Source organism: Typopeltis vanoorti, chromosome 7 (genome assembly GCF_054136105.1).
Source record: "Typopeltis vanoorti isolate ZY-2024b chromosome 7, IOZ_Tvanoo_1.0, whole genome shotgun sequence".
NCBI classification, from domain to species: Eukaryota; Metazoa; Arthropoda; class Arachnida; order Uropygi; family Thelyphonidae; genus Typopeltis; species Typopeltis vanoorti.
In genome coordinates this window covers 44,972,385-44,996,400 of record NC_143555.1, presented here as the reverse complement: position 1 = coordinate 44,996,400, position 24,016 = coordinate 44,972,385, and the positions used below count along the sequence as shown (strand labels likewise).

Here is a 24,016-nt window from a genome sequence, read left to right as displayed (position 1 = left end):
TTAAGTAAATCATGTAGTAGTCTGCAGGCTGACTCTCTAACAATATTAATTCTATTGTATAGGAATTAAGATGGCGCAGCGTTAAAAAATAAATTTTCTTAATTCTGAAAAGGAGTTGACTTCAGATTTTCAGCCAGGGAGAAATTTGACTCTACCTTGGGGCAATCTCTTTGTCTAATGGATTTGCACACGAGTTCATCTAAGAGCATGGCCACAGTGATATTAGGGAACTTTGATAGATAGCCGTAACTAAGGGAATGAGAAGTAAGGAGTGAATTAGAATAAAGATAAAATTAATTGAGGATGAAACACAAACAGAATTTAGGAAAATAAAGAAACATAAGAAAACATAAGATATAGAAGATATATAAAAAATATAATAACTACATAAATATAATAGCTGTATCCTTGTCTGTTTGTATGAGGTATCCTTCCAAGAGAAGTAGCCAGAATGGATGGCAAAATTGAAAAGATCAATAATATCAGGGGAGGGGGGTAGGGAAACATTTTTCAGTAAAGATAGTGTCAGAAAAGGTGATACTGATAAATGAAGAGTTGACATCAACGCTGACCATGATATCAATATTATTTAAAACTAAATTTTTAATTAAAGATTTGGACTGTGTGGAATTTTTAATATAAGATGAAGTAAATGAGGTTAAAGATTTAGCTGATTGTTTGACTAACTGAAAAAGAGGTGGAGTTGGTAGCATCTAATATGGAACAGAGAGGGTTATTGGTTTTATGATATATTATGAATTTTATAAAATTCATAACATATTTTTCAGTTAGTCAAGCAATTAGTTTGAGTACTGGTTTGTACTGTATCATGTTGATGAGAACCAGAATATAGCAATGAGGCAAGAGACTCTCCCTGCCAAGTAGCAACAGCTCAGGCTGGTGATGAAAGAAGGATGTAATGGTGTAGGGAATGTTTTCTTGACACACTTTAGGTCCACTGACACCAACTGAACACTGCCTGAATGCCACAGCCTATCTTAACAGTATTGCTGATGATGTTCATCCATTCATGGCTGCAGTTTACCCATCATCAAATGGATAATTCCAGCAATACAATGAGCCATGCAAACAGTGTACATATGTGTTGAAATGGTTTGAGGAACATGAAAGCAGAGTTTCTGTATTTCAGTGGCCTTTTTTCTGTATAAAGGAAACTCAGACCTCAATGTAAGAGAGCATCTCTGGATGAGGAGTAACAAGCAGTTTGCAGCAGCAACATACCACCACCCATTTGTAGCAATTGGGCAATGCCATTATGACAGCATGAACATTTTTAATTTGTCTAATTTAACTAAGTGTCTAAAATGTTCCTCTGGGAATCAATGTTACAGAGGATACAGGCCATTCTTAAGGCAAAAGGGGACACCATTCATTATTAAATGAGGTTCGTAATAAAGTGGCCATTCAGTATATTCAGATTACAGGATCTCAAACATGTTTATTTATTCCAAAATGAGCTTTTGTCAAAGTAAACCATTTTCAATTTGTAAACAAATATTCATCACATTAATTGAACCTCCTATGTGTTCTCACTTACCAATCTGATTATCCCCATCTCTGTCTAAAACAAACCACAGTATGCTCACCATCATAGGACTGCGATGAGGTGGAATCATGTTTAGTAATGCATGAAACCGTTTATATCCTAAAACTTGTTTATCCCCAACAGTGACTTTTAGAATGTCAAATGCCCTAGCAAGACTTTGACGTTTCATGTAAACAATTTTTCGAACTTCATTCTGATAAGGGAAAAAAATACTGAGTAAAATTTCTTTTATCAAAAACATTATCTTGCATTAATGCTATAAAACAGATATACAAATACAGATCTACTAGAACAGAAAATATTTTAAAATCATTATGGAGTGACCAGTTTTGGTTGATATACATGATAATTTTTGTAATCAATATAATATATTCATGTATATTTTTATCCAAAATTTCCTTGTGGAAAATGAAACAATTCCTCACATTCATTTAACTACATTTGTTCTTTGTATAAAAACTTTTTGCGTAAAAATGTTTTATAGTTAATTACTTTTTAATATGACTGTCAATAAAAAAATACACACTATGTATGCATATTTTGGATCGAATGTATCTGGCATGTGTTTTGTACTACAGACAGTTGGTCTAATTTTTCATATTTTAACAGCGATCGTTAAAAGTTCCATTAAACTATTAAGTTAAGAAATAATTACTTTTAATCATTTTGCCAATAAATGTGATCAAGTTATAGTACAATAAGAAAAAATAATTAAATTGTTTGGCAATAAAAACAGAATTACAAAAAAAATCCAACATACAACTTGAATCTCAGACTAGTTCAACAATAAAAATTACTGCACTGCAAGATATGACCAAATTGTTACATATGCCACATGATTCATGTTCAGAGCCTACTCTGAGTTACACATAAGGAATTGCATAATAAGAAGCAATATGTTGAATGACATGTCTCTATATCATCTTATGCAAGAGAGATTGTTTCTTACTAATTCTGTTTGCTTATTAATAGCATTCCTCAGCAGTTAGTGAAAGGAATACGTTTTTTTTCTTATGGTAGGATGATTTCGTATGAATTCAGCAGACTTAAGTCTCATACTTAAATTAATCGGGTGAGAGACATTGATTTTTTTTTTTAATTTATGGTTTAAGGAAACAGCATAGTCAACATTCTGAGTGAAACTGTTAAGGTCTTCATGTTATTCGGTCCTGAATTTGCAAGATAATTAAACAATGTGACCATAAAAGTGAAAGAGAGGGTCTAGAATTCATGAAGAAAGCTGTTCCATGGAAGAAAGGCAGTTACAATAAAAGAGAAAGAGGAAAAGCAGGTTTGGTATGTTTGAGTATGTTGCTCATACAAACAACATCCACTCATCTTGCCATCATCATGCCTAAACAGCATTCTACCTACCACACTATTTCATTTTCTCTAGCCGTGGTAGACAGCAGCATAGTCTAACAAATGGCCTGCAGAACTGCTTAACTGTTCTACCCACGAGTAGAAAAGGTTCTGGGCCTTCATGATTATGTCACATGCTTTTTTGAGGATGTCTCTCATAGCACATGAAAAAAGAAGGAAAGGATAGAAGATAGATCCCTGCTCCTGAGTGTTATAGCACCAATATTTCAATATTCAGACATGACAAGATGATGGTGTTTTAGCCAGGCAACAAATATTATTTAACACCAAATTTCTCTATGAAGATTTTTTTTAAAAAAAAAAAAGGTTCCAGAGCCACTTTGGTGAAAAAGAGTCCACATCATGAGAAGTTGCAACTCGGAGTTGACAAGGAAGGCTATAATATATATTGTGCTTCTACTGTACATACTAGAACATGGCAGTTTTATGGTACCAGCCTTTTACATCTCAAACAATAATGATCAGGTCACAAAGCGGTATTGTAAACAAATGGACAGGAACACAACATGACATCTTATTTTTGCAGTATCAACAACTTTCTACCAAAAATTAGTAGAAAATCTTGGATAACACACACTGAAGCAGTTTTAATATCAATGACAGGACAATGCATTTATTTCTGTCAATAAAGATGTTTTGCATATAACTACATGCCACAGGACTTTGGTAGGATATCTTATCTGAGTTTACTTCCTCTGAATCATTTTTACTACTTCACTATCATCCTCTCCCTCCTTTTCACTACTTCACTACCACCATCCTCTCCCTCCCCTTCCACACACCTTAAAACTTTGGTGACCACAGTAGTTCTGATGTCACATCAAGACTTCACTAAAGGAACAAAAACTGATGTCTGTATCACAAATCCTTTGCACTGCCCTTACCACTTCAGCAATGCACCCACATATCTGTTCGCTACCATTTCTGAATCCATTGCTTCATCAGATTCATGTAGTAAAATCAAACTATTTTTATACCGCAGTTCATAATAAACTGCAGTATACAATATGTAGTCTTTAATCCAAAATGCACCTCTTACACATGTCACACTGAAGACATTCCTTCCCATATCAACATTATTCTACATCATCATTAGCAAATAAACAATCACCAGTATCATTAATACAGAAGTCAAATTGCTCCAACCCAAATAGAGCTCTATGGTAAGCATACACATGCAATTGTCACTGTGTGCAATGCCATTGTGCCACTTTTAATATGTATCAACCACCTACTTCTTCATAACACAAGCCTGATATTCACATCTATCCAGTTTACTTTGTGTGATAACTTTTTCTATGAGAGTATTCTGTCAAATTCCTTAGTGAGATGCATTAATTTCATGCATTCAATACATTTGTCATCCTTCCCAATATGTATATTCAAGGACATTATAGTAACGCTATGACAGTGCTACATAATTAAGTTTGTGATTGCTAACTTACCATCAAGTTTGATTTATCACATGATTAATTACTAAGAGAAGAAACCGATAATAATAATAATAAAACAATATCCCCACAGTCAAATTCTTAAATTCTTATCCTTACCAACTTGCCCTGTAGTTTGCTGACAGCATTTTGTCCCTATCCTTGGGCAATGCAATTATTCCATCCTCTTAACATTGGTTTGGGACCATGCTAATGTTAACTCAAATATGCAGATTAGAGGTATTGCTGATTCCATTATATATGCCATTAAACATATGTGCTGATGCTTCATCCAAACTAATCACTACATATTTAGATACAGATTTCCAATAACTGGCAATTCAGACATTAGCTTACCACATTATATTCTTACTGGGTTAAACCACATAGTACATGCATTACGATTGTACAACATAGTTTAAATATCATGCCAGCAGAGATATCATTTGAAACATGGTATCATCATCTGAGAATCAAAGTGAACAGTAAGAAGTCAGCTACTGTAATGACCTCTAAAATAACTGAACACAAGTATCATGAACATAAGAAACTATGGTGAAAGAGAAGTTAAGCAAGTAAAAATTATGGTGAAAGAGAAGTTGAGCAAGTAAAAGAATTGCACATGCACCACATTAATATAATTTGGTGACACTGAGATTTTGAAGACTAAAACAGGTAGAAACAGTTTAATAAGTGTATAATTTAGTCATATAGTGATGATCAAAAAACAAAGTAGTTATTATGGTCTTCTTCTTTTCAGCCATTTTCTGTCCACTGCTGGATGAATGCCTCCTCCAGTTCTTTCCACCCTTCTCTGTTCTTGGCAATGGTTGACCAATTTTTCCCAACAAAATTTGACAGTTCATCATTCCACCTTCTTTTAGGACGTCCTCAGTCTCGTTTCCCTTCTTTTGGAATCCAGTTCGTTAGTATGGTGGTCCATCGCACATCTTCTCTTCTGGATAGATGTCTGGCCCATTTCCATTTTAGTTGCTTATGGTGAAGAATGATATCAATGATGAGAGTCTGGCTTCTTATCTTTTAATATGATGCCTAGCATCAACCTCTCCATTTTTCTTTGAGTTGTTGTTATGGTATTCAACACTAAACAAAAATTAGAGGCAATTTCAAGCAGAATGATATGAACAAATTTCAAAATGGGAAATAAAAAAATGGCTTCTTCACGAAAAAAAAAACCACTTTTTTTTTAACCTATAGTTTCAAAGGACAGAAATTGAGTCATTAGAAATCAGAAAAAAAATTGGTTTAATAGACTAGGAAATTAAGAACACTTATTGAAATATTATGGAAAAATTCAAGCAAAACAAAAAACAGAGCTAATAATAATAGCAAGCATCTCTTGCATTTCTATTCAGGACAGACTACTTCATCACAACCAACATAATTCAATGAAAAGTAGTACATAAATTCACTTAGGCAGAATGAAGACTTTTACTGATGATGTCTTCATATGATTCAGGATACAACAGCATAATAGAGTGCAATAAACAGAAAGGAATTACAATTTAGTTTTGAGCTGGATAAAAATGATTATCATACTAAAAAGAAAAATACAGGCAAAAGTTTTAAAACAATCAAAGTCAAACAACTTTCAGAAGTGATCTGAACTCATATAAACATTAATGGAGTAAACAAGAAAGTCTGAAATGAAGAATCATACCATAAGATACCTGTTAATGAATCTCTCAAGAATTAACTCAATGACAACATCTAATTAAAACAATCAAAGTTGAAATCTTGTCAAAAGTTCAATGCAAATAAATCAGCATGTACATCCATTTGAGAATGGAGATAAAAATGTAAGTTGCATATAAAAGTAGCTAAAGGAAGACTTCAGGAAGAATATAGATAATGATCATGAAAATGATCATATGTTATGGAGTGAAACGTACTGTGAAAGAAATCAGGGATGATTATGGTAACATAAAAATTGAAGATAAGGATATCCTGGATATCTTACTTCAAAAAAATAAATAAAAAATTAAATGCGATTTGCTGAATGGATAGATTATCTCCCCTCCTGAAAAACAAAACAAAACAGTCTATGGGCTTGAATTCCAATGTGGTCATAGATGTTTGTGAACATCATTAAGTTGAAGATAATAACTAGGTAGTAGAACTCTTTTTTTTCTTCTCCAATTCCATTGATCAAGCTGGAAGAGAAGTGAAGGTATTTCTTGTAAGCACTGACCTGACTCAAAGTAAATTCATTTTTCCAAGAATTCCTGACAATCCTCTCCACTCACACCCAACAGTCTGCATCACTTCCTTGCCAGTTCTTCCAGAACTAGCAAAGAAGTGAAACCTGAAATGAGAAAACCTGGATAAGATAATGATCTGAATTACCAAAAGGAGCAGTCATCTCAACAGTGTATCACCTGTAGTGGAACTAATATCTCCCAGACATTCACAACCTTGTGTACTTTGACACTACAACAATGCCAGGTGGAAAGATCTCCAAGCCGTTTACTCCTCCTGTGGTCAGACTGTTGTTTCCATTCCCCAGATCCACATACAAGTTGGGATATCATTAAAGAAATTCATTTTGGAATGAAGGCCTTCATTTCCCATTGTTCAAAATTTCTACTTTGTATTCAAGCAATGGTTTTCCAAAAAGCATGTCAGGGTGCCCCCCCCCAAAAAAAAAAATTATTATAAGTAGCTTCATACAAAATCTCCAATTTCATTTATAGCCTATAAGGAAGCCCAGCACTTCCAAAACCATCATTAACAGGATATTGTCTGACTGTGAAATGACTAAATGTATACAGCACACCGCCTATGTTAATGCAGTCTCATGCCTTCTGATCACTAGCAAAGCGTGGTGGGCGCAACATTTGTTTTTGTAGGTAAAATCTGTACCAAACAGCTTTTGTACTTCAACATCTTTCTCACCCAAATGATAGTACAGTATTGTTACATGAAGGCAACCTCATGGCATCATTCTTCTCATTCAATGCCTGCAGAGATGATCAAGGCAAATCGCCTCCTTTATCAAGAAAATTGCACCACTTATCTCCGACAGTTGTGTGCTAAAAAAAAATATCAAAAAATCTTGAACAACCTGGATAACAAAAATGCTTCCAACTGTTGGAATTCCAACTGCTGATATTGTATTTATATACTATATACTCAGCTGACATCTATCCTACAGCACATAAGCAAGTACCGAATGAAGATAATAAGTGTCTACTGTTCAAATATTGACCTACTGCTCTCACCAATGTGTTGTTTAAAGTAATGAAGAAGGTCAACTTCCTCAACAGCTGGAGAACCAGTGCTTTTTTTCTGGGAAGGTATGCAACAGCATGGCATACTGGCACCTCTACTAAACAGTGACATGTTTAATCTAAATGTGGTACATTCAGAAATTTGCAATGTTCAGTAATTTTTTATTACTGGATTTACAGAAGGATTTGTGGATTTATGGTCGAGTTTGATGGAAAAAAGAATTTGTATAATGCTGAAAGACTGTACTTAAATGTTTTTGGTGTTAGATGTCTAGAGAGCTTTGTTCACTGAGAATGCTGAAGTGCAATTCAGGAAAATTTAAGTGCTTAGGGTGGATGAAGGTCAGTGTGTATGAAGGCATTCATGAAGCAAGTGAGTGTGAGAATGACCAACAAGTGCAGAATCCAGTCTCTCAAGAAAAAATAATGAATGGGAATTCATTATTTTTTGAATGGAAGTCAATGCAAGAAGAAAAACTGGTTGGGGACCTAAAGGAATGCTGCAGTTTGTTTCTGTATACCAATGCCAAGAGTATCAGGAACAAGAGGGAGAAGTTTTTGGAATTGGTTAGCATAATCTCACCAAACATTATAAGCATTAGTGAGACTTGGATAACAGCAGATGATGTAGTTACAGGAATAGAACATGAAGGGTTTAGTATTTTCTAAGAAGATAGAGAAAATAGGATGGGATGAGAGGTAATGCTGATGATAGCAGATGAATTGCAGTCAAAAATTAATAGGAGACAGGCAGAAGGGTGCTTGTACGTATGGTACGAGATCAAGGCCAATAAGACAACACATATGTGGTTGTTGATGCTATAGACCAGGGTCCAGGGATGATCTGGAAGACATGTATCAGCAGATTAGTACAATGAACACAGGTCAAGTGATTATTATTATTATGAGGGACTGCAACTATGAAGATATAAATTGGAAGGAAGAGAGATCATGTGGGCAGAAAGGAAATGGAATTTATGCACTTACTGAGAGATAATTACTTGATGAAGCATGTGACGGAGAGAAATTGGGTACAATAGATACTGTGTCGATAGTTTGGGTCTTCCACAATGAGTCTTTGGACACCATGAAGATGACTGTACAACAATAATAATAATCTGTGTAGTATGGTACTTGTAAGGGGGACGAGGAAGATATGTTTCACTATACAGGGTCATTTACATTGTAATACTAAACTACCAATATATACCAGATATGCAAATAGAAAGCAATAGGCAATTCTCATGTCACGACTGAAGATCAAGTACAACATGAGTTAATTTTTATCTTCCCCTCAATAACATGTTAAGCAAATAATTTTACTCAGTTTGATCCAACTTTTGCAGATGTTCTGTTCATCTAAAAAGTGATTCAAAAATGTTTTGATCCATAAAGTAAAAAAAACTAAAAGGATTACTAGTTTATTTTCCTCTTCCATATTTAAGAAATTAAAAACAAGTGAGAAAATGAGTGAAGAGTTAACTACAGAGGCTGTGTGAAAGACTGTTTTTGTTCATTATGACATCAGCATCCAAAACAAGGAATGAGTTACATTAATGACTGGCCAAGTTACTAGAATACTGATTAAAATAATAATAATAATAAATTAATTTTAAAAATCTATCTGTGCAGAGTATAACTGACTAAATTATCAAAATAACAGACTTGGATGTAATGTAGAATTCGATGAAGTAGAAATTTTTTTCTTTACTTTGCATCAATTTTTACAGCAGTCACGAATATTGTATAAAGAAGGATATTGTGATTTAACACAGATTGTAAATTTTTGTTATGAATTTTGTATATAATGTATACATATCTGTAGTTATAATAATTTTGTGATGAAAAACCATGCAAGTATATGTTGAAACTGTATAAATATTGACCTGTAAATTTCAAGGGCAATGCCTTAGAAAGTGGCCCAGCATTTGATGTGGTTCCGATTTAAAAGAAATAGCTTAGAAGCTTTGTTTCTGGAAAGTGCTTTCAATTGTGCTCTGGTTTAACAAAATGCAAGTCTCAAGGACAGTGCAACAACAGGCAGCGAACATCTAAGGATCTCCTGCATTTGGTAAATAAGATTGTTTTTGTGTGTTCTGTGGGAAACAGAAGTAATCGACAACTCTGAAGGTCATATCCCCTTTTGCGTGGGAATATTAGGGGGTTCTCAACCCTTAATCCAGGGACCTGAGGAAAAGTATAACAAAGAATCAAGAAAAAGGGGCAGGGAGCCAGAAACGAGGAAAGAAGCAGGTATGCAGAAACGCAGAAGGAAACGCAGTCTCCTCTCATAGTGTCTCGATCCAGCGTCGTGGACGCAGGTCCGTTAGTAGTCCGGAAAGAAGCTGTGGGAGCCGGGAGATATCAAGGAGAAGAGAAGTTGGACCAGCATGCCTTGCAAGCAAGATAATCTGCCATATGCATCAGATGCTGAATGCCGTCAGCTGACCTAAAATCCGGTGTAATATGCACCAAGCCTCAGGAATTCTTCACGATGCGACGCCACCAAAGGAAAGAACCCCGCACGAATGTTGAGGCCCAAGATGGGAAAAACAGTCAGTAGAACCAGTAAAGAGATAAAAAGGCCAGTTTAGATATTGTATCAGAGAAGAACTGTGAGTAAAAATATTTTGTGTTTAACATTACGGAAGATAGACTGATAGTCCACTGGACACTGACAAAGGTTAATTGTGATAGTCTGTTCCAGCAAAAGATTAATTTGTATGACTTAGATATGAGAAGCTTGTTAATTGAAGTATACATTGCATGAACAAATTAGTATTGGGATGAGAACATAGATTTTTGTATGAAAGTATTGCTGCATGTTTTAATGTATGTACAATGTATGAGATATTATAATTCTTAGCTTTTAATTTTTAGAAGAGCCAATTCATTTAAGAAGCTGTATAACTGCATCCTAGTTTAATAAATATGTTTGTTATGTTAAAAAATGTGTATTCACTGATTCTTAATCCAATGCACTGTTTCTACATAAAATGCGAACCTGTGAGCGAAGGTAAATAAGAGTAGCCACAACTGTTAATAAAGCCTGAGATAGATCTAGAGAGAGAGATTCTGCAGGTTATCTTAATTATATTTAATACCCATAAAGGGGAATCTTGGTGGCACAGTCGTAACATTAAATAAATTTCTAAGGTTACCAAGGTATTAGAAATTAGATAACCTGTAGTAACATAAGTAAAGATGTAAAGGGTAAAAATAGAGTATAGAGCATAAAGACAATAAAGAGAGAAAATAGCATAATATACAATAGGAACAAGAGACAGACAGAAATGTTGTTTACAGTAGGACCATTGTAGGGTATGCCACCATTAAATTGAAGAAAGTATATAATTTTTTTTTTTTAAGTGTTTTTTAATCATATCCACTTTGCTTATATAATTCTACCTACTGAAACCTTTTGGTTCTTTATTTTAGTGTTTTTTAATGTTTGGGATACAATTTTGCTGATTTCATTAGCCTTAAGCTTGCTCCTAGGCATTTGTCATAGTTACTTAGTGGATTATGAAGGTCCTGCATGGATGCACATTATGTCAGTGAATTGAAAGAACTCTTGGAGTGAAAAAGATGGCCATGAAGATTTCTAAGGAATGAGCATACATCGAAGTTACCTATTTTGGCAAAACTAGACAGCAACAATTATTATTATTAGTCACCTCCAGGGATTCCAAAGACTCACTGAGGGAGGACACCTACTCTACAACTCAATCTTCACCACTCACAATCCGCCAACTGACCGCAACTACACCAATGCCAACTACTGGCTTTAAGAAAGAAATCATTATTAAAAGATGAAGCAACAATATAGGTATATACTTTTAGTTTTATTTTCACTTTTCGTATCCTTTAAATATTAAATTTCTCCTTCCAGCAAAGAAATTAGTATCAGCACCTATTTTTTTATTTATTTTTTATTTAAAAAAAAGCACTATGGAGAACTAACAACTCATTAACAATCACCAATATTGATTTCTTCAAACAAGAACCACAGCAAGTCTCCTGACCTACATCATCATCATCTAAAAATTCATAATGCTATTCAGAAAGAACAGTTCAGATTACTGATGACTCATTTCTCACTCTCCGGCTACTATCTCACAGTGGGTCAGTTTTTATGTTGTTTCTTCTACAGATATTTCCATGGGTGCTCTTCAGCAGAACTGACATCTACCCATACTCCCAATATTTTGTAAAGCTGAAGCACCACGAGCAACAGCTATTCAACATCCTTTTGCCATTGAATTGCACTCACTGAACCTGTTGCTACCATTCATCTTTCATTACCTCAATCTTGTGGAATAGACTTCACCATGATTTATTTCCAGACTACAAACTGTAACTCTTCAAAAAGAATACCAAAACATTAATTTTTTTGTCATTCCCTACATACATAGCACTGATCTGCTATAGGCTTGCTCTTCACCTGATTGTACATCTAAAACTTCTCTAAAAATTCTTCATGCAGTTCAGAAGAAATCATTTTGGCCAATTAACAACCCCCCCCCTCTCTCTCTCTCTCTCTCTCTCTCACACACTCTTCAGCCACAGTCTCACAAACTGTCAGTTTCTGCACTGTGTGTGTGTCTTCTACAGATATTTCCATGTGCAGTATTCAGTAAAACTGGAGTCCATATGCCTCCTCCTCCCACTTTTTCTAAACCTACAGAAACATCAGCAACAGCTGTCCAATGAAGGCAAGGACCACTACCCATACCGATTTCGACCTTTATTGAGGTCTCGTCAGTGGGAGACAGGCCCAGTAGTGGAGATACAAAGGCAGAAGCAATGAGAGGTAGTGGCCCTTGCCTTAATGCATAGCATTACACATATCCGCAAGGAGATGTGCTTTGCATTATGGGAGATACTGAGATAGGAGTGATGAGAGCTTTCTCCGCCTTTGCAACGAGTTGCCTGGTGTTGCACTGCCTTACCCCAGTCCTGAAGATACTTTCAGGCACAAACTTTGTTTGCTCACACTTGGATAAAGGATTAAACTAAACTTACTATAGTCTAACCAAGTGAAAAATAAACTCTCAACATCTTTCTCTGAATCCGGAGTAATTTAATAATAAGGTTGCACACCCTTTGGCAACTCCTATAGGTTAGGATGACCTCTCATTGCTTCTGCCTTTGTATCTCCACTACTGGGCCTGGCTCCCACTGATGAGACTTCAATAAAGGTTGAAACCGGTATGGGTAGTGGCCCTTGCCTTAATGCATAGCATTACACATATCCGCAAGGAGATGTGCTTTGCATTATGGGAGATACTGAGATAGGATTGATGAGAGCTTTCTCCACCTTTGCAACGAGTTGCCTGGTGTTGCACTACCTTACCCCAGTCCTGAAGATACTTTCGGGTACAAACTTTGTTTGCTCACACTTGGATGTGGAAGAGTCTTTCACATGAAGCATTCACTAAAGACTATTTAAGATTCAACATAATCAACAGATCACTTGCTCTTGGTCATAGCCTAGACACAGCATTCATTTCCTATATTCAAATAATAAAGTAACACAAATAATAAAATAACACGTAAAAACCACAGTGATATCTTTAATTAGTAAAAGGACAGATATTTCGTACTAAAATTAATAGTACATCTTCAGTGTCTGTAACAGTAATAGGAATGGAATACAGGCAAAACATTCAGTGGATCACTATTAAAATACAATTGTTACCACGTGCTAGGAAATAACAGAAATAACAAATTTAATTTATTAAATTTATTTTAAATTTGTTATTATCTATTTTATTTATTTATTTTTTCTTATTTTGGACAAACTGGCCGTTCTTTGGAAAAATGAATAAAAGAATATCAATATTATATCGATTATAACAAGCCTCTGAAGTCTAGTCTGGCTCAGCACAGTATTGACTCTACTCATAGTGTCCAGTTATATAGCAGTTCTCCTCCAGATGCAGATTCAAATATGAACGCTTATTCAAAGAAAGTTGTGAAATTATCTTTCACTGACCGAATTTAAATAGAAATGACTGTATGTCTCTCTCAAAGATCTGGGAGACTTATGTAAAAAACCATTTATCTTAATAGATTAAATTTGTTATTTCTATTATTTCCTAGCACGCAGTAACAATTGTATTTTAATAGGTGACCCACCGAACATTTTGCCTGTATTCCATTCCTATTACAGGCACTGAAGATGTACTATTAATTTTAGTACGAAATATCTGTCCTTTTACTAATTAAAGATATCACTGTTTTTACATGTTACTTTACTATTTAATTACTATGCCACAGGTTCCACTAAAAATTATTTCCTATATTCCTTGCAGACTAGTGTAGTGATTTATTTATACATACATTTTATGCATATTTATATATACATGATTATACATACATTTGTAATTATGTCAGTTATTTAATAGAGTGAAACAGCACTCAGAAAAAAATTTTAAATATTTAATTCTTCCAGTATTTTGTCTCAGTTACTGACATCATCAGGGAGTATGAGACTTTATTTTATTTTTTATTTTATAAAAAAGCACTATGGAGAACTAACAACTCATTAACAATCACCAGTATTGATTTCTTCAAACAAGAACAGTTTGAAGAAATCAATATTGAAGTTTGAAGAACAAGTTACAAATCACAAAGACACACAAAACTAAGTGGACAAAAGACTGTAGTCCTAATTAGGTAGGGCATCCTCTGTGGACACCTGTTGGTAGCCTAGGGTGTAAATTAGGATCTCGAAGTATTAGTGTTTCCATTATTTTGAGAAGTTTAACACAACCGCATTTATTTAATTTAATTTAGAAACTCATCTTTTGTTTATAGATTACAAAAAACCATTTGACAAAGTAAGAAGATACGTACTGTTTGATATATTACAAAGAATAAATATGCCTAATATTTTACTACATGCAATATTGAATATATACAAAGATAATGAAATAAAAATAAAAATAAATGAAAAAATGTCTGAAAAACAATCTATAAACCAAGGAGTAAGACAAGGATGCCCTCTGTCTCCAACACTTTCAATATTTACATTAATGAAATATTAATACAATGGAACACCTTAAACAATCCAAGTAGAGAAATCTCAGAATAACAAAATAAATACGCTATTATTTGCAGATGATCAGGTAATCACATCAGATAAGGAAGACAATTTACAAAGAGTAATATATAATTTAAACATTATAGTAGAAGAGTTTGGAATGAAATTTTCGATAGATAAAACTAAAACAATGGCATTTTGTGAACAAACTCCAGTTAGAAGTAAAATAGTTATTAATAATAAAACAGATAAATACTTTCAGTTATCTTGGATGTGAAATATCATATGAAGAAGAAAAAGACAAAAATTAAAAACTTCAAAATTTTTACAGATTATAGGCCTAATAAATAGAACACTCAATCTAAATACAGTGCAAAAAGAAACACGCTTGAAAATATATAATACTCTAGCAGTGCTCACATTACTATATGGCAGTGAAATTTGGGCAATAAACAAATAAGATAAACAAAGAATATAAACAAGTGAAATGCCATTTATGAAAAGAACTGCAAAATACACATTATTACACCAAAAAAGGAATGAAGACATTTTAAAAGAACTAAAAACAAAATCAATAAAAGAAAAACTAAAAAATTATAAACAAAAATGGACAGAACATGTAAACCAAATGGCCAACACTCGATATCCTAAACAAAACTGAAATATAAACCAATTGGAAAGAGAAGGCAGGGTGGACCTCAAAAAAGGATATTGAATGGATAATAAGACTGGAACAGACCAATATGGTCTATACCCCAATATTGATTTTACTGGGCCTGTCGCCGTTAGAGGGATTCATAGTGTGTAGTGTTCGTGAAATCTCCGGATAAGATAAGTATTATTTTCAGTTATTGTTGATAAATTTATTTAATATTGCGTAGTTTTGTTTGCCTTGCGTCTCTTAGTGCATCTTTTTGTGTGTTTTTGGTGTGTTATAATTTATAATTTGATAAAATACGTTGCAAGTAAGTATGGCTCCAGTACGAAGGAAAATGGCGGCCAGTAATGATGGTTCGCCATCTTTATCAAAGAACGGTAGTATAAAAGAGATGATTCAGTGTACTAGCTGTGAAATGCACGCTTTGCGGAGTGCGGTCGGAGTGTGGTTAGATGATAATAAAGGAGTGAATGTGTGTAGAAAATGTAGGGAAAATGAGAAATTGAAAAGTATTTCAGATCGTGAGGGTGATATTTTTGTCAAACTTCAGAAAGAAGAAAATAGGGATATGACAAGAAACGGCGAGGTTGTACCAGAGAATTGCGAGAGCGTGAATGTAGAAAGTGTGAATGATAGTATTAATGGTTTTACTGAGAATAAAAAAGATGAGATAGATGCAGTGGGTGAGATCGCGTTGTTGAATGGTGCAATACAAAGGGCAAAACAGCAGCTAGAGCATATGAGCAAAAGTCGACTGAATGAACCAGCCAATAATAAAAAGTATGACAGGAAAAATAGACGTATGAGTGTGAACATGAACAAAATGAAGGATAGAGTGCTGTATGGAGACTCGTTAGTACGAGGTGTGATAGTAGAGGATTTGACAAAATCATACCAACCTGGTGCGACCATAAAGGATGTAACTGAGTCTATTAGAGAGCAAAAGGAAAGGGTGAAAGAAATGATTGTTGTTGCAGGTACGAATGTTTTGAAAGGAGACAAAATGGAAATGATAGAAGCCCTGAATGAATTGTTTGAGGTAGCAAAAGAAAAGAGTGAGAGAGTTAGAATGATTAGTCTTTTGCCACGGTATCACAGTGAAATGTTTAAAAGGAGGGCCATAATTGCGAATGACTTTATGCGTGGGTTATGTATGACGAGTGGTGTGGAATTTGTGGGCGTGTGGAGTGAGTTCGATAGGCGAAAGGATCTATATAAGATGGATGGCTTGCATTTGAATGGTTACGGTGTAAGAAGACTTGAGAAAGTGTTGCTGAATGTGGTGGATGTGCAAATTCAGGGAAACTAGATTTATTAATGGGGGGGGAGTAGATATACAGTCTTTAGGGAGGCAGTTGAACGTAAGAATGAATATAATATACCCGAGCAAATAAGGACAACAAATCAGAGTGGGAGAGTTAATATAAGGCATCAAGGTAGGGTTGGGGCTAATGGGGTCTTAAATTCATGTACACTAATGCTAGGAGTATTAGGAACAAGAAGGAAGAGTTTTTGGCCATGGTTGGCACTTCCAGACCACAGGTTATTGGTATTAGTGAAACATGGCTGACTGTAGATGATATAGCTAGTGGGATTGAATGTGATGGGTATAGTGTGTTCAGGAATGACAGAGAGAATAAAATGGGGGGAAGAGTATTGTTGATGATAGCTAATGAGCTGCATCCAAGGAGAATAGAAGTTGAATTGCAGGATAGAGAAAATGAGCACATTTAAGGCCATTTGATTGTGGTTAGCAGAACTAAATATACAATTGGGTGCTGCTATAGACCAGGTGATGGAAAAGATGGTGGTGAGAGTATGCACAAGCAAACAGAAGAAATGAGTGGAAGAAGGGTGATTATTATGGGAGATTTCAACTATGGTCGCAATGATTGGAGTGAGGCGAGGACACACGGGAGGAAGGAATTGGATTTTATGCGGTTATTAAGGGATAACTATCTGCGAAAGCATGTAATGGAAAATACTAGGGGTCAGAGAGTGCTTGACCTAGTAATTACATCTGAGGATTTGGCTGTAACAAATATGACCACATTGCCACCAATCGGTGAGAGTGATCATAGGGTCTTGACTTGGGAGGTGGCTAAAGGTGTGGAATTTTCAATTAAGACAGGGTACATGTGGAATTATCGGGCTGGCAAGTATGAAAAGCTTAGGAGTCTGATTGGTTCAGTGCCATGGCATGTACAACTGCAATGGCTAGAAGTTGATAGTGCATGGGAGGCGGTTAAGAATTATTTGCTTGAAGCAATGGCTGACTGTATACCTAGAGTCGGAATAATAAATCAAGTAGGGGTTAAATGGATGAATAACACAATTAAGCTTGAGCTGCAAAAAAATAAACAACTATGGAGGGAATTTAAGGAGAAAGGTAACCGGCAGGCACACGAACGGTATAAAGCGCAGGCCAGAAGGGTAATGAGTGTGGTAAGAAAAACAAAAAAGGATTACGAAAGAACATTGGCCATGCAGGTTAAGAGAATCCTAAAAATTTTTTGAGATATGTAGCAAGTAAAAGGAAAAATGTACATTGCAGAATGATTTTAAAGAATGCCGATGTAGGGAGGTAACTGAATCAGTTGATATAGTTGAGTTACTGAGTGAGCACTTTGCAAGAATATATCATCCAGGTGGTGACATTGCAGAAACGAATGTACCAGTAGATTGTACAGGAATTGTGGTGAATGAAGTGGAGGTGAGTAGTCTATTGCATAACCTCAATGTCAATACATCTGTGGGATTGGATGGTATACCAGCTCGTGTTGTACGAGAAGCAGCTAAAGAATTGTCAGTACCTTTGACCATTTTGTTTAAATAGAGTCTCGGGTCTGGGTTAGTCCTGAGGGGGTGGAAAGAAGGGAAAATAGTTCCACTGCATAAAGGTGGTTCCAAGACTGCTGTTGTAAATTACCGACCGATTAGCATATCAGGAATCATTGTCAAGGTCTTAGAGAAATTAGTCAAGAAAAGAATAGAGGATTGGATAGATGAAAATGAGATATTGTATGGGGGGACAACGTGGTTTTGTGAAGGGTAGATCATGCCTCAGTAACTTGCTCACGTTTTATAACACAGTGACGGCTGCACTGGATAGGGGTAATGAGTTTACAGTAATACTACTGGACCTTACCATGGCTTTTGATAGGATACCACATAGAACCCTAATCAGTAAACTGGAGTGGGGATAGATATAGGGTTGGTGAGATGGATAGGAGGGTGGTTGAAGGAGAGATACCAGAGAGTGGTTTATTCAGGAGTGGAGTCTAAAAGACGGCTTGTGATTAGTGGAGTGCCACAGGGCTCTGTTCTTGGACCACTGCTTTTCAATTTGTTCATCAATGATATAGGAAAGGATTTGAGAGGAAGTATTCACTTGTTTGCTGATGATGCAAAGTTGGGTAAAGCAATTATGAGTGCACAGGATGTCAAAATTTTACAGGATGATTTGGATAGTTTGGAGGACCGGGCTAGGAAAAATGGATGTCAATTTAATGTGCCAAAGTGTAAGGTTATGCAGTTTGGGGTGAAAAGAATAGCAGCAGTATATCGCATTGGTGGAACTGTACTTCAGGAGATTGATGAGGCCAGGGATTTGGGAGTGTTGGTGGATAGGGAATTGAAGTTTAGGGGGCACACTGCAAAAGTGACTAAAACAGCTCACCAAATCACTTGGCTTCTGAAAAATACTTTAACATGCAGAGATAAACAAGTTGTTGTTCATCTGTATCAAGCCTTGATAAGACCCAATCTGGACTACTGTGCCCAGTTATGGGCACCAGGGTTTCTTCGTTATGGGGAGGAAGTGGAGAGGATCCAGAGACGAGTGACCAAGATGATAGCAGGTCTGTGGAATGAACCTTATGAGAATAGGTTGAAGATTTGTGGGTTGCAGAAATTGGTCGATAGGCGAAGGAGGGATGATATGATTGAGACATTCAAATTACTGAAGGGTTTCTATAAGATTGATCCAGAAGATATTTTTGAAAATATGACTGGTGGTGGGAGGACTAGGGGCCATGAATGAAAGCTGGGCAAGAGCGTGGTTGACAAGAGTGTTAGAGCTAGGTTTTTTACTTGGAGAGTAGTGAATGAGTGGAATAAGCTTCCAGAGTCTGTTGTGGGTGCTACGACCGTGAATGAGTTCAAGGCAAGGTATGATAGATACTGTGTGAATGTCGAATAGTTGTTCTTGACATGATATTAGGGCCTCCCTCGATGAGTCTGTCGACTCCTTGGAGTTGCCCGGAACAATAATAATAATAATAATACCCGTAATTAGCATTATGATGATATTTATTTAAATTATGCTAATTTCTGACAGCAGCTACAGATTCCAAAAATAGTCTTTCTCTTCTAAATTTACTGCAAAGAAGCATGATGGTCTTTTCCCAACTGATTCTATGAGTTTTATTTAGTATGGTCCGTAAGGCCTGATTGACCAGTCATGTCCACAGATGTATTTTTTTTTTTTGTGTTCTTCCACACGGATATTGACTGATCTTCTTTGTCTTCCATAGTAGGACTACTTGCAGGAACAGGGAACTTTATGTACTCCTGGAACAGAGAGAAGGAGGGGCTGATCTTTAGTGGAGCCAGTAAGGGCAGCAAGATTTTGGTGGAACTTGAAAGCTGTGCAGAGATTGTATTTATTTAAGATTCTGGATTTTTTTCTTAAGTGTCTCAGACATACAGGATGATAATTGCATTACTAAAATTTCTCTGAAGAGAATGGAGAGGATTGGGGAAAGTGGTTATTTTTTTTATACTGTGGTAACTGTAGCCATTAGATAAGAAGGTGTAGTGTATATGTTTAAGTTCTAATGTAAGAGGGGACTCACTGGAACAAAGGTTGCAGGCTCTATTGGTTAGTTTTTTTAATGATACCATATTGTTGAGAACAGGAATGATGAGAAAGTTCATGGATGTATTTGCCTGTGTGGGCTGGCATGCTGTATACTAAAAATGACAGGTCACATTGAGTAAACTATTATTAGTTTCTTTTTCACATAGTAAACTGGATTCTAGGGTAAAGACTACTGAGGTGAGAGAGGAAAGAGTCCTTCTCTCTGTTCCAGATATAATATGCCTTGGCCATGAGGCCAAATGCAGAACACATCATCCACATATCTTGACCAGACAGAAGCTTCAGAGGGATAAGTCAAGAGCTTGTCAAAATATTCCATAAAAAAAACTGGCGAGGAAGGGGTAAGAGGAGAACATATAGAGGTACCCTCTATATGTTTATAAATTTTATACTTCCAAGAGAAATATCAGAATGGATAGCAAGGAAAAGTGATCAATAATATCAGGAGGAAAAACTTTAAGAGATAAGGTGTCATTTAGGAGAATATTGGTGAACAATGAGGTAATATTAAAGCCAATCAAAATATCTGTATTCTAATTACGCGACACCTACAAGGAGTTCAAAGATTCATCGAGAGCACCTACACTACAACTCGCCATCTCCAACATTCACCCACCAACTGCAGTGAACTGCATCTACTGCCCGCAGCTACCACTAGTATTTTCACAGACATTCATGCCCATGGTGAGATTCGAACCCACAGTATTTTGACTGGAGAGCAGATATGCTAACCACTACGCCAACCAGGCCTTCTCAATAGAAATTTTATACTAGTTTTTTTTTATATAGGAAGTAGTATGACCAGTGGGGGGGGGGGGTAAGAGAGCTTGCTAACTGTTTTGCTAATTTATAGCATGGAGTGGGATGTTTAAAGGTCAAAGCTATAAAACTGGGTGGAAACCTACACATAGCCTTTAAAGGAATGCAGAGACCCAACCAGGGTTTCCTTACCTAATGTCCAATCCTCACCTTCTCGTGGTGAACTCTGTTGGTGAACCTGAATAGTGAATGAAAGAGAATGGCTGGCAATTTGGGATTTAGCTGACCACATTGCATTCTTATTGGGCAAAACCACAATGTAAAGTGATGGTACAACATGAAACAATTTCATGCTGGCTGGAGCATCGCCTGGTTAAACAAGGCCCATTGTTTTCATCAGGATAGCAGAACGAACATCACAAAGTCAGCTACTGGAACAAATCCTGAAACACATCCTAACTCAACATCAGCAGACTTCAAAATTGATATTATGAATGTAAGAGGATAATCTTTTTGAATTGCAGGCAATGTCAAGAAGCATAAGAAGATAATCTTTTTGAATGCGATATCAGAATGGGAAAACTAGAAAATGAGACTTATTGGTGCCTATTCCCACAAAAGGTTCCACTAAAAGAAATGGAGAAATTTTTCAAGGCATTAGAGAAGGCAGCTGACACAATGAAAAAGGAAAGGTCGGTCCTTGTTGGATATCTAAAGAACATGACTTGGTGTTGTACCACCTTACCCCAGTCCTAAAGATACTTTCAGGCGAAAACTTTGTTTGCTCACACTTGGATAAAGGATTAAACTAAATTTATTATACTCTAACCAAGTGAAAAATAAACTTTCAACATCTTTCTCTAAATCCAGAGTAATTTATTAAAAAAGGGTGGCACACCATTTGGCAACTCCTATAGGTAGAGATGACCTGCTAATGCTTCTGCCTGGTATCTCCACTTGGGCCTGGCTCCCACTGAAGAGACCTCAATAAAGGTCGAAACTAGTCTGGGTTGTGGCCCTTCCCTTAATGCATAACATTAGACATATCCACAAGGAGATGTGTTTTGCATTATGGGAGATACTGAGATTGGAGTGTTGGCAACTCCTATAGGTAGAGATGACCTGCTAATGCTTCTGCCTGGTATCTCCACTTGGGCCTGGCTCCCACTGAAGAGACCTCAATAAAGGTCGAAACTAGTCTGGGTTGTGGCCCTTCCCTTAATGCATAACATTAGACATATCCACAAGGAGATGTGTTTTGCATTATGGGAGATACTGAGATAGGAGTGTTGGCAACTCCTATAGGTAGAGATGACCTGCTAATGCTTCTGCCTGGTATCTCCACTTGGGCCTGGCTCCCACTGAAGAGACCTCAATAAAGGTCGAAACTAGTCTGGGTTGTGGCCCTTCCCTTAATGCATAACATTAGACATATCCACAAGGAGATGTGTTTTGCATTATGGGAGATACTGAGATAGGAGTGTTGGTAGCTTGCTCCACCTTTGCAAGGAGTGTCCTGGTGTTGTACCCTTACCCCAGTCCTGAAGATACTTTCAGGAGCAAAATTTGTTTGCTCACACTTGGATAAAGGATTAAACTAAATTTATTATCTAAAGAGCAGAGTAGGAAATGATTACCAGGCATATAGAAATGTTCTAGGAAAATTTGGAGAAAAGAGCAAAGCTAATAATAATGGTAAGTACCTGCTGGATTTCTGTTCAGGACATGGACTAGTTACTACTAACATCATGTTCCAAAATAAAAATATGCATAGATTCATATGGAGAGATGATGCAAGAAATAAGAAAAGTCTCATTCACTGTTATTCTTGAAAGTGGTGTTTTCTTATTCATTTGGAACACAGGAGTATCCAGGGGATTTGAAACTGGAAGTGATCGCCATTTAGAGTTCAGCAGAATAAAATCGAATTTCATATTTAAAAGAAGAGTGCATAAGAAAGTTTTAAAACAAATCAAAGTTAAGCAGTTGTCAGGGGTTAACTGTAGACTCAAATACACAATTATCATTAAAAAAAATATACATGAAATTTTCAAAACAAGAACCAAACCATGGAGATTCAGTAACACTGAAGAAAACATTGACTAATTCAGCCAGAGAAGCATGTGGTGAGAGAGGAAAGAGTTCCCTACTTTAAGGACAGAAAAATCAGAACTCCATGGTGAACTCAGGAATTAAAGAGGCAGTCAAGAAAAAGAAGACCTGAAAAAAGTATATGACAAGGTACCCTACAGTTGTATGGTGTCAATGGGGCATTATATCAATCAATACTTAGTCTTTATTGAAGTTGTAAGTCAGCAGTTAGAAATGAAGGAAGTACAGGAAGATGGTTTAATGTTAAATCTGGTGTCAGACAAGGATATAACAATATCAACAATAACATAATCAATGAGACTTTTCTTATTCCTTGCCTCTTTTTTCCATGCGAATTTGTGCACATTTTTATGTTGGAACATGGTGTTAGTAATAACCAGTTTACAGAGAGAGAAAATGGTTTGAAAGATAAACAAAATGAGGAATTAATTGTAAGAAGTGAAATCGCTTGGTTGCGTGCAGTGATACAAAATGCGCAGCGGCAATTAGAGCACCTGCAAAACTCTTTCCAGAGTGATTCAGCTAACATAAATGAACAGCGTAAGAGCGGGAGAGTTTCTGAAATGAAGGAAAGAGTGTTGTATGGTGACTCGTTATTAAGAGTAGTGATAGATGGGAGCGTAACTAAATCGTACTTACTGGGTGCAAAATTTAAGCATGTAAGTGAGAGTATTAGAGTGCAAAAACAGAGGGTGAAAGAATTAATAATTGTGGCGGGTACGAATGAATTGAAAGGTGATAAATTTTTTATGAGAGAGAACTTGAAAGTATTATTAAAGTTAGCGAAAGAAAAGAGTGACAGAATTAGAATGGTGAGTCTGTTGCTGCGGTATGACAGAGAGGAGTTTAGAAGGAAGGCCATAATCGCAAATGACATTATGTGCAGGTTATGCAGACGGTGTGGTGTGGAATTCGTGGACGTGTGG

At 36.1% G+C, this 24,016-nt stretch overlaps 1 protein-coding gene across 2 annotated transcripts in view; it reads right to left on the bottom strand.

Moving 5' to 3' along the window:
• Positions 1-24,016, bottom strand: part of LOC150104641 (two pore channel protein 2-like) — a 480,610-nt gene that overhangs the window by 229,065 nt on the left and 227,529 nt on the right. For both annotated transcript variants that reach the window (XM_090395240.1, XM_090395242.1), the window contains exon 8: positions 1,559-1,760. In XM_090395240.1, the coding sequence (XP_090251366.1) occupies positions 1,559-1,760 (202 nt within the window). The remainder of the gene's footprint in view (positions 1-1,558; positions 1,761-24,016) is intronic.